The 11973-nt window shown below is 33.7% G+C and overlaps 2 protein-coding genes and 2 non-coding genes across 6 annotated transcripts; all 4 read left to right on the forward strand.

Moving 5' to 3' along the window:
* Positions 1-6161, forward strand: LOC100184180 (mitochondrial glutamate carrier 1; the record flags this gene model as incomplete). The annotated part of the gene is given in 8 exon segments (XM_002129737.3): positions 1-119; positions 920-975; positions 1724-1869; positions 2870-2936; positions 3577-3670; positions 4057-4211; positions 5091-5157; positions 5507-6161. Coding segments are annotated over 8 exon segments (858 nt in total), but the record flags the coding sequence as incomplete, so codon positions are not given.
* A 354-nt stretch (positions 6162-6515) lies between these two features.
* Positions 6516-10990, forward strand: LOC100181027 (adenylate kinase 2, mitochondrial). 3 transcript variants are annotated; one of them, XM_026837616.1, is made up of 8 exons: positions 6516-6596; positions 7134-7233; positions 7721-7825; positions 8108-8239; positions 8633-8727; positions 10130-10202; positions 10537-10729; positions 10801-10990. In XM_026837616.1, exons 2-8 carry the CDS (start codon positions 7171-7173, stop codon positions 10803-10805), a joined length of 666 nt encoding a protein of 221 aa, XP_026693417.1. In that variant the 5' UTR covers positions 6516-6596; positions 7134-7170; the 3' UTR covers positions 10806-10990. The 3 variants fall into 3 exon arrangements, with proteins under 3 accessions (XP_026693417.1, XP_002129443.1, XP_009860848.1); XM_002129407.3 differs by having other exon boundaries at positions 6517-6596; positions 7134-7247; XM_009862546.2 differs by lacking the exon at positions 6516-6596 and having other exon boundaries at positions 7081-7247.
* On the forward strand, positions 9795-9849 carry mir4034 (microRNA 4034). Its single transcript, NR_034427.1, has one exon. It is a non-coding gene; the product is annotated as a microRNA 4034 (primary transcript).
* mir3598 (microRNA 3598) lies at positions 9936-9992 on the forward strand. The gene has a single exon (NR_034327.1). It is a non-coding gene; the product is annotated as a microRNA 3598 (primary transcript).
* Positions 10991-11973: the final 983 nt, after the last annotated feature.

The following is an 11973-nucleotide window of genomic DNA, read 5'->3' on the forward strand; positions in this document are numbered from 1 at the left end:
ACTGGAAATGGATGTATTGCTGGATTTGCTGGCATTGTTGCCACTTTTCCGTTGGATCTTTGCAAAACACGACTTCAAAATCAACCAGTGCAAAATGGAGTTCGCATGTATAATGGCCTGTAAGTTGCATTTATAAGGAACTCATTTTGTACGTTTGGTTTTATTTTGTTCCATTTTCATATTGTGTACTATTTACTAACAGGTGTTAGACTTAAACCATATTGTAGTCAAACATATAAAATGTTGCATGCCCATTTTTTTACAATGCGTAAGTCATTTACAAAAAATTACAAGAAATGTAAAATAAAAATTTTATCGCGAAATTAAAAAACTGTTACTTAAATATTTCGCAATGTTCACAGTTGTTTTTGCTGCTTGCTATTAAACAAGGATTGGATAAATACAGATAGGGCACTAGGCTTAAATTTCACAAGCTTACTTTTTCAGAAGTTATTTCAATGTGGAGACACGAACCCCTGGGTTGTGAGAAGTGTATGATGTTGGTTCGTTTATTGCGCTGATTAATTCTTTCACATATATTTTATTTTCCAAGCGCTTTGCCGTGTTGCACCTAATACCTGGCAAGAACGTTTTAGCAGTAACTGCAACTGGTACCAGTAAACACTTGAGACACATAATTTCTATCCATTGAAGTGACAATCGTTGAGATGCACGAACAGTACTGGAATATTCAGTCTGTCTTAACTTGTTGAATTCATTCTATGGTTTTACTTGCTCTTTCAATTACTGTTTGTTTATAATCTTATGGTTTCTAAAAATTGTTAAAACAATTATTCCAGTAATTTAAAATGTTTTGGCGTTTTATAAAGCTCGCACTTTTGCTTATTATACTACAAAAAGTTTTCAACATTTTAAATTATCAATTCCACTTTCTACATTGGTTTAATTTCATTTTCAGGTGGCACTGTATAATAGAGGTGCAGCGCAAGGAGGGCTTGAGAGGTTTATACAGAGGTTAGAATGTTTAATGTTTTTTGCTTGATATATTAAATGTAATACTGCCTTATCTTTTGGGAAATTAGGGTATTCTAAAAGCTAATTAACATTTTTAACTGTTTGTTCAATTGTAGGTCATGGTATTCACGTTTTATCTGAATCCGATTTTAACAATTTCATCATACCTTCATATAGTTTATATTTTTATACCATAGCCTTACCCTATGGCCCATGTTATTGCCTATTTAATGATTGCAATATTACCAATTTACCACGTTCTGTAAACCCAATGTCCCAGGGTATTCATATGTGGTATCCTAACCTATTCCAGGGCATACACCCAAATGTCAGACGCCTATATTGGTACTGTCTGTCAAATTGAAGACGCTGTCACTTTGTGCCAACACTTTCAATCACTTTAGGAAATTGATTTTAAAATAGCCACAGTTACCATGCAGCATCACTAAGTAATATTTAAACATAAGGTCATTATTACACAGGGGATTTCTTCGGCATAATGTAAAAGGATAATCCTTAAGGATCAATTGCTAATTTACTGCAATAAACTATTGTAATCTGTTATTTCATTAAAGTAATTGCTATGTTCAAAATCAATATTATTTGTAGGAATGTAGTTATACTGGTTTATACTGTTTAACAATACATTAGCCGTGGGCTAATTACAAAAATACTAATACCTAAATTTTAATTTATGCTTTTAAGGGCATGGCTACATAAATAACAATAATTAAATATTTCAAACCAGGTTCTTTGCCAAATCTTATCTGCATAATGCCTGAGAAAGCAATAAAGTTGGGGATGAATGATTATGTCCGTGGTTTCTATCATGATGGGAGCTCTATTAAGCTAAGACATGAGATTCTAGCTGGTGCGGTTGCTGGTTTATGCCAGGTAAGTTTTAATTTAGAGCAGAAAATGATGGACAAAGTTTTGGACCAACGTTGACAGTTTAACACGAAAATCTTTAAAATGAATCAACTATAGTCTCAGTCGATAGAACGCAAGTAGAAAATGATGGAAAAGTTTTGGACAGGTGCTGACAGTTTAACAGGAAACAGAAGTCTTTAAAATAAATCAACTGTAGTCCCAGTCGATAGTTCTCATTAATAATGCAAGACTCCTTGCCTACAGTATGAAGGGTAGGGAAGTGTAAACAAACTTACAGAGCTGCTTCACTTTGAAAGCAATCACTAAGCGTGAGTTGACGTTTAAGGGCCCTTGAGTGTCTCATCACTGTATCCCATAACATAAGAACCACTGTACATATGTTATGTTTTGGACATTTCACATTTAGATATAGAAAGGCAATATACGCTAGTTTAACTTTAATTGATTGGGCATATTTATTAAAAAAAACACATTTTAAAAACGATACAAAATGTCAAAAAAATGTGTTTAACAATGCTATCCCGATTTATTTCTAGTTTTATTTAATACATAAAAATAGCATTGCTAACAGACTTGTAGTTCTATGGGAGCAGTATGTTTGTGGTTACCTATCTGTCCTGTATCTTGATAACCATGCATTATTATGTGGTATAGGATTTATTATCTTTCAAATTATATTTCCATGAAATGTAGTGGTATTGTAGTGCAGGGAAAGATGGGACACCTTTCTATTCAATTATCTCGTCTTATTTGGTAGTAAACAAAAAAATTAAAGAAATATAAATTCGTATTCGCACAACTCCTATAGACCGTTGTTAATTGTTTAAAACACAACCAGGATATTTGGATATTATGTACTAAAGGTGTCTCCTCTTACCCCAACCTACTATATATTATGGCATATGTTTAATACTCTTCACAACTAGCCGTATATGTGTGAATGAATACTGTGAATGGAATATTAATTAAGGCCATGTTTTAACCTCTGCCCTTACTCTCACAGTCTGTCATCACCATTCCAATGGAGATGTTCAAAATATCTGGACAAGATGCAACAAGAGTAAATTCAGGTATTAACTTGTTATTGATTTATAAAACATCGTTTCAAATCCCATATGAAACAAATAAGCATATACAAATATACAAATATATATATAATTATACATATATATGTGTAGTATAGGCCTATATACAGAGTATCAGTTGCACCTTATAAACTCCAACATTTTTCAAGTAGAAATATTGATTGTATTCCCCAATACTTGAGTTTTTAATCATGCTTTTGACGTACTTATTACCTTTTCTAATTGGAAGTGAAACACTCTGACTATTGAGGTACTTCCAAAAAGTTTAAAATTTTCCGTTTCCTCATGGGAAAAACATTGCAATTTGGAATGCATTTAAAAATTTCATTTCTGCCAAAATCGTTTGCGTACTTTGCTTTCCATTACCTGTAAATTACTGATTGATTTTTCACAATCAAAGGCTGCTAATACTCAGTAATTACATTGCATTAAATTGATTTCCATTTATTCATATTAATTTAATCATATTTCTTTTTTGTTGTTCTATGATTAGAAAAAATAGTTTAATATCAATTTTTTTTTGTTTTTCTATGATTGGAAAATAGATTTAACAAACTTATATATTGTATTGCAACTTTGTATAGCTGACAATTAAACTGATACTCTAACATATAAACATGCACAGGGGCAGTGGTATCTTATCGTAACACGCTACAAATTGTACGCCAGACTCGTGGTCTCTCTGGTATATACTCTGGTGGTCTTGCAACATGGCTAAGGTAATATATGTGTTATATTATATACAATATTATGCCTGCTATAATCTCTATTGTTATTTTATTTGGTAGACATTTTATGAGGTGCATAAAACCGAACACCCGTGTTCTGAAGACTGTCAATACCCCGCCATGCAAGCATAAATAAGTTACATCTAGTCTGAAATAAAATAATATAAAGAATTACGTACAAAGTTACATATGAGATAATGTGTAACCGGGCATGATGTGTATGAAACAGAACACCCGTGTTATAAAGACAGTCAATGCCCCACCATACGAGCATAAATGAGTCGCATTCATTTTAAATCCAAATCCAAATACAAATTTTAAATCAAAATACAATTTGTAGTTTGCTGTACATTGTTTATATATCTCCAACCTTTCAGGGACATCCCATTCTCTATGATCTACTTTCCATTGTATTCCTATCTCACCAAAGTGTTGTGGCAAAAAGACTCACAGAAAGCTCCTTTCTGGGTTAACCTTGTGTCTGCCATGACAGCAGCGGGCTTTGCAGCTGTGGCTGTTAATCCATTTGATGGTGGGTTGATTATTAATTGCAATTTATATTTTCCTGTTGATTCCCTTCTCTTCAATTTTTAAATAACAGCTACTGTTTTCAATGAATTGAGTAAAAATTAAATTATGTTATGTTACATAATTTTGTTCACTAAGCCTTTGTTCACTAAAAATTCAAAATCAGGCTGTAGGCGTAAATATTTAATCTTACTGATCTCAAAAGCAAGTTAAATGTTTTATGCATATATATAAAAACTGGCTATATTGTAAAATGTAAATCCATTTTCAGATAATATAACATAACCTCAAATTCTTCACTCAAACATTGTGTTGTAATAAGACACCAATTATAGTGAAATATTTGTATGGTTATAGGAATGTAAACAATCCATTCCATTTATTGTTCTGATGTCCAGTTTTATTCAATTGTTCAGCTTACCGTTCAACAAAGTATGTGTCCACCCACAATGCTATGAATGATTTCATATGAATGAGAATGACTTCAGATCAAATAGAACGCAGTTTACTTTTTGTTAAAGGCAGAATATTTTACCTTAAATAATTAAATAAATATTTACAAAAAAAACATGATTGGGTCTCAAAATGTACAGTCGAAAGCGTTTTAACTAAATTATGAAATGTATAGTTAGTACTTTCTTCTATTTAAACTGTGAGTATTTTTTCATTCAAGAATTCTTCTATGCTGTCAGTATTGTGTTTCTTTTACTTTTTTACCTGTTAAAGCTGTCAAAATGTACATCTTACACAAACATTTTTTGGGGGTTATATTTACAACACTACTCGTCAAAGACTTTTTAAATTACGGTTATAAAGACTTTTTATGTTACACTTATAAATACTTTTTTAAGTCACAGTTATAAAGACTTTTTTTAAATTGCAGTTATAAAGACAAGACTCCAATCAATCCATCACTCGCGTAAATACACTGGTATTGTTGACTGTGGAAGGTAGGAAGTTGTAACTGTTGTTTATTAAAAAAAATGTAATATGTGTTAGTTGATATATTTTAAAGTGTAAAGTACTGTGCCAACTCTGACCTAAATCTTAGGTCCTATAGCCTGCTAAACTGTAGAACCTCACCCACATAGAATAGAACAGTTTAAAACTCGTTGCAAATCTGTATGGTACACTACTGGTAGTGCAATTAAAATCTTACCTTGAAAGTATTAAAAATAGGAGCTATTCATTTTTTAACCATTATCAAATACTTTGTCTTTTGGCTGCTTCTTCACATTGTTTTAATTGTTCTGAAATCTGTAAGTAACCGAAAAAAAAAGAAGTTTTTTTTTTAATTAGGAGCATCTACAAAGAAGAAGGTTTCAAATCATTTTTCCGTGGTTCTGCTCCTCGCTGCATGGCTATTGCTCCACTTTTCGGGATCGCTCAATCAGTTTATAGACTCGGTGTGTGCCAAGGAATTTTAGGAATACCTCACAATCCACATGTGTGATAACCAATCCTGCTCTATCAGTGTTGTATTTTAAATTATTTTAGGCCTAGGATTTCTTGCTTTGCGTGACTGATTTTGAAAGTTCCATTTTAAATCTGTGATACGTATTTCTACCTAGCTGTGACAGCAAACCTGCTGTGAAACATAATGCTAACCCAAATTTTCATCAAAATTTATTTTTTTGTATTTTCTCTTACGTACTTGAGATGCATGCTTCACAGAAAAATGCTGCAAGGGCAAAAAATGCTGCAAAATGTGCCATTTTACCATCTAATCTTGTACATAATCAGTTCCAAAATACGTTCTACATGGTTGCGAAACATTGTTCCTTTCTGGTATGTAAAAAAACTACATATTATTACCAAATCTTACTAAACTTATCAGAGCTTAAAACGTGCAATAAAGGATTTGCATTGTGGTTTTCTATGGTACATGTCTTTTCACTGCATGGTGTTCGAAATTGCGATAATTGTAGTAAAATAAATGTGCTGTTTGCCAAGATTGTAAGGTGATTGTAAGAAAAAGTAATTTGTCAGCAGTAAAAACGGTAGATAAAGCTTATTTACTAATGTATATGTGTATTATGAGGTTTGGATAAACTACAATGCCTTACTGAAGTATACATTAGAATGATTAGGTGTTACAAAAGACATGCTGTACAAAACCTTTCTACATATTTTAAAAGTATCAAAAGACTTTAATTGGTGTTATAACATTTGTCACAAAGTTTAATTCGTTGAACATTTTTCGCGTTTTCGATACATTAGATTGAGATTGTTTAGGCGTTTTTTTTACTCCCCGATAATTGTTTTAATCGTCGTGAAAAAAGGAAGGGTGGGAAACGCGTCACGCCTTAATGGTTTCTTTGCCACGTGCATGGCTGCATGGACGCCGCTTTCAATTTGATTTCTACTTTTACGCTTTCTAAAAAGTCAAGTAAGGGCGTGTAACTTTGTTTTTTATATTAATTGTACTTTTATTAAGTAGTGGCATGCAGTTTGGTTGTATTAACTGGTGTATAGGTGCTACAATTGTTCCAAACGTTTCGTGTACGATGCAACGTAAAACCTATAGGATTTTCACGTTATTAAGCAATTTTAAAACTTTATTTTAGTTTCATTTACCTATAATTACGTTTATCTCAATTTGTATTACTACGTTATAGTTAAAGAAAATAACAAAATGGGCTTACTAATCTTTTTATACCATTTCTCTGAAATGTTCTTTGTTTTTGTTAGAAATTGGTTAAGCATTAAACAAAAGTCTATAGTTTTCTTTTTTTTACACTTGTTTAAAATATGTTAGATAATTATTCCTCAATTAGAAGTTAGTTCACTTGGAATTAGAATGACAGTTAAAATATTTCAGTGTATATCTGCAATGTTTATAGAATGTCTGTTTTCTAGACCACTAGACCCTACATTTTGTAATGCAAAAAATCTAAACAGTTTATTTTGCTTCATAATAGTTTAGAACAGGTTAAATAGAAAATAAGAAATGGCCCCGAAGGATGCAGTGGGTGTTGATAATAGAAAAGGAGTGCGTGCCATCTTACTTGGACCCCCAGGAGCAGGTAAAGGCACTCAGGTAACATTATTACCCTGAAAACAAGACATGCAAAATGCACTATAGTAGTGACGGACTAAAAATAGCTGGCGACATTAGGCACTGACTAAAAATAGCCGATGGCATACTTGCATTTGTTTAAAAAAATAGATTATACAACACTCTTCACTCTTCATGTATGTATATTGTTAACTATATGCTATAGGCTTGCGTTTTGGTTACAATCAAATTACTATATGTTACTCTCAATTCTAATATATTAAAAAAAATCAAAATGCTTCACTTCATTTTTTTGGTAAAGTCGTTTAATTACAGAGTATATTGTAGTATTCTAAGAAATAGGGCTTACAAATTAAGTGCTGACTGTATTATTAAGATGTTTCTTTACTATTAAGTTAATTATTTTATTCACTATGAGAGAATGTTAATGTTGGTATTTGACATTTTTAAGAGGGTTCATGTTGATTGACAGTTGACCACATTTTCCTTCCCAGGCTCCGAAGCTTGCTGAAGAATTCTGTGCCTGCCATCTTTCTACTGGTGACATGCTGCGTGCTTTAGTAGCTGGGGGTTCCAAACTTGGACAAAAAGTGAAAGATGTATGTGGAAAAGATTGTTACATTCTGATTCTGTAGTTACGTTTTATTACTCATATTAACTAATATTTGCTGTGAGTCTTATACAAGCACAAAGTTCCAATGTTTGTTCATTAAAGTTACGGCGTTTTGCTTCTTCCCAGTCAAAGGAATGAACAGTTACTCATTCAGTGATTCATTATCAACTGATATTTTGAAGTGTTAGTTATCATGGTCCCAAAAAATCAAGAATCTATTTGTTCTGTAATACTCCATTGTTGTTAGTGAAGCTGTTATCTTATACAGATTATGAACAGAGGGGCATTGGTGAGTGACGACATAGTTGTGGAGATGATTAACCAGAACCTGGACAAGCCAGAATGTTCAAAAGGTTTCTTACTAGATGGATTTCCACGCACAGTAGTACAAGCTGAAAAGGTATGAATGTATGATGATTTTATATGAACAATCTAATTTTAAATGTATTTCACCAACATTGTGTTAAATTTCTTTCATTTTTATTTAATGACGTTGGATTAAAGACTAGGTTGTTAAATTAAACAAGCAAAAAGTAAAATATCTGTGTTAAGTTTGTAGGTCACTCTACACTTAATCACTTGCAGTGACATGTCTGTTTATTTTGTGGTCCCTGTGTTATTTAAGAGTCTAACAGAGTAATGAGGTTGTCTACTTACTTCTTGAGGTAAAATAACACACTCAGGGTAGTGTCCATTAGTTCCATCTATTCTGTTATCAGTTTTAGGCCAGAAAATGGTAGAAGCAGTGTCTATTTTGAATATGTAATTATAATTCTATATTATTTTTTTTTAGCTTGATGAGTTACTTGAAAAGCGAAATTCCGAACTAGATTCTGTGATTGAGTTTGGGATTGATGATTCACTTTTAGTTAGTAGGATTTGTGGAAGGTAAAGAATGTCTTGTGACTAAAATTTCTATTTTTGTGTAGTGTTTTATATATTGTTAAATGTTTCATATAAAATTTATATTTTTGTGTAGTATAAAGAGACACACGCAAAATAGAACAGTGTTTTCCAAACTATCTTTATTGATTGTCTTAGTCAGCAAACATCTTAACAAAACGCTGAATTGCTTGCTCATCAAATAATTGACAACAAACAAGTTTACCACATTGTTATATAACTTTTATAACATAAATGTTTAAAATACTGCTTACTTGGTCTTTTTTATTTATTCAATAATCTGCAAATATGCTATGGAATTTCTGTTGTAACTAACTGCTATGCTTTAATGGAAAATTTTATGCTTTGCAAACATAACAGAAATATTTAAAACAACCACTTGTAAGTAGCTTGGTTGGGCAATGGGTGTGGTCTACACCTATCCATTGAGTGTACGGACCGTGACACTTATATAAGTCAGTGTAAAATAGTCTCTTTTTTACTTTTTTTGCTTTTCTGGGAAACAAAAGGGCAGCTAGCTAATTTTGGATATATTTGTTTCACATTTCTAATCATTTAAGCGTTGATATAAATCTTAGATTTTATTACATATACATTATTCATGTGAGAGCACTTTCCAACAGCTTTAGGCGTTTTATTATCGAACAATGAAGTAGATTTTTTCCACGGAATGTTAAACGCGCATAGTTGCGCACAAAAAGCTTTTTTGCGCCCACACCTTACTAACTTTTACGTTATTCGGAAACCTGGTTCTCCGCAAGATATGCTTGGTCGATATCGGCCTCCGACGCGCATACCGTTTCGCACAGTTGGTGGTGCAGAGCGGAAAATCACCTGTGTGCATGCTAACAATAGCGCAGTGTAACGCGCCTGAGAAAAAGCGAAGCTGCACGAGAATAGAAGTGCGATTGCTCCCAGCGCCTCGGGGCGGATCTGCTTTGCGTAAACAGAGCTTGCTGCGCTTTGGTTTAAATTGTCGAGTTCTTAACATTCTTGCCCGCTGGCCCATATCGTTCCGCTCTGTTTCCCAAGTTAACGCGCGAACGACCCCGGCACAGTGCTCTAGGAAAGTAAAGCTCACTTCGTACTTTTCTCTGGCACTGCGAGCATGGTTGCCTCGCCCTTCTCGCCGCCTGTAATAGCTCAGAACAGCCGCCATCGGAGATCAAAGGAACCGCGTAGGTTTTGCTTTATCACAGTGGTTATATACTGCCTGTGGTATTTACGAACATGCAGTATATCCATCGTGCCAATGCGAAACTACCTATCATCGTAAAATCGAGTCGTAACTGGTCATCGGTAAGTAATATAACGTTCTTATCTCGTGTTTGCATTCCTTTAGCGTTGTGTGTTTTTGTCAGTGTTTACAGATAAAACTTTTTTACAGGCTACTTCACAAACCCAGCGGTAGAACGTACCACACTGAATTCAACCCACCGAAAAAGTCGATGACCGATGATGTAAGTAATTTTCCATGTTTACGCTCTTGTACTTATGAATTCATTGCGCTTATAACGCTAGTGGGAAGTCGTTCCGCTTGAATTCCTGTTTTAACTTTAGCTGTAACAACCGTTAAACTTGGCTTCAGAAACCCCGTGGGGAAACGAAAAGAATGTTTCCATTTCCTTTCGCGGTAGTAATTCGTATCCGCCGTCTCGTTGTCTCTACCAACTTCCAACCTCGAATTTATTTCTCAGAACGAATAATTCGTTTCACGCGAATAATAGACCCGCTGTGAGTGCGTAAAGATTAGAAGTCGCACAGAAAACCGGTCATTAACCAATTTTCTTTCAGATCACTGGTGAGCCTTTGATACGCCGAGCGGACGACAATGAAAGTGCGCTGAAAACCCGACTCGCAGGTTACCACAAGATGACTGTGCCACTGGTGGATTACTATGCGAAAAAGCAACTGCATACCAGAGTCGACGCCTCTCAATCACCGGATGTTGTATTCAAAAGCATACGCGCTACCTTCCTGAAATGCCGTGAGTCAGCAATCTTAGGAACCAGACATTTATTCCCAAACCACCGCTAACCATGTTTCATGTATTTGCAGTGTGATCTGTAAGAAGCTGTGCAATTGCTCCATCTATGAAGGCGGAAATGGGTATCTGTCTTTCCACTATATCGTGCGCTTTATACCAAATTACGTAATAAAATTTTGTTTTGTTTTAAAATATTCAACTGTGCTTTTCGCTTGATGTTTAACTGATTCATCGGTGGTAATACAATATCTATGCATAATACTATTCTACAAAATCGTGAGGCTCCAAAGGAGATCTACGCTGCTTTTAAAATCCCTATCCGAGCTGCAAAGGTGGGTATACTACGTTATCGTACATTTAACAGCAAACTTTTAGTAGGTCATCGAGGCCTAGTTTATTCGTGCAATAGCTTTGTTACCCAATGGGTTAATTTTAAACGATGATCCAATATGTAAAGTTTGTAAACGATAGTTTTTGTTCAATTTGTATTTAGCGTTTAGCTTACGGCCATTTTTACATTTTTTAACAAATTATTAATTTAGTAAGAATTTTAAATAGTAAGGTTAGAGATGTATCATAATATGTTCTAATATAATACTAATGTAGGATACGTAGCTGTTTTTTAAAATCGTAATAATAACGACCTGTCTATCTCAGAGTCGTATAAACACCGAGTAGTCCAACTGCCGTCTATGTGTGTCCAAAATAGAGCAAAAGTGGCGACTTTGACAATGGGTTTAAACGAACTTGTTAAGTTTTGTTTGTGTTTTCCTTTTGTGGGAAGGTGTAAAACAGCTTCTATTTACCTTACCAAACATTTTTTTTAAAAAATGTATAAATTTAGCCGCATTAAATGACTAAAATGTCGCAAATCAACCGCTTCTAATTCTAATTTTTGACTTTTTTTGACACAGAAAACAAATAACACATGTTTTTTACATTTTTCAACCTTTAAATTTGTTTTTAGGCCCAAGTTTTTCTGTAATTTACCGAAAAACATACATTTTCCCTATACCTACTGTGTTATTTTGGAACCAAATTGCCGTTCAATTTGTGTTTTACGTAACAATGGGTTGGACTACTCTGTATTTCTATGGCTCTGGTCTATCTTAATAAGATCTCAACATTGTATACCGAAAGAGATCAAACATGGCCGCCATACCCACTCCTGGTGCTTGTCTACTTGAGATCGAATCTGGATAAACAAAATTTAAAGAAATTCTTTTGATTCGAGCAACCAACTT

Source organism: Ciona intestinalis, chromosome 14 (genome assembly GCF_000224145.3).
Source record: "Ciona intestinalis chromosome 14, KH, whole genome shotgun sequence".
In the NCBI taxonomy this organism is placed as follows: domain Eukaryota; kingdom Metazoa; phylum Chordata; class Ascidiacea; order Phlebobranchia; family Cionidae; genus Ciona; species Ciona intestinalis.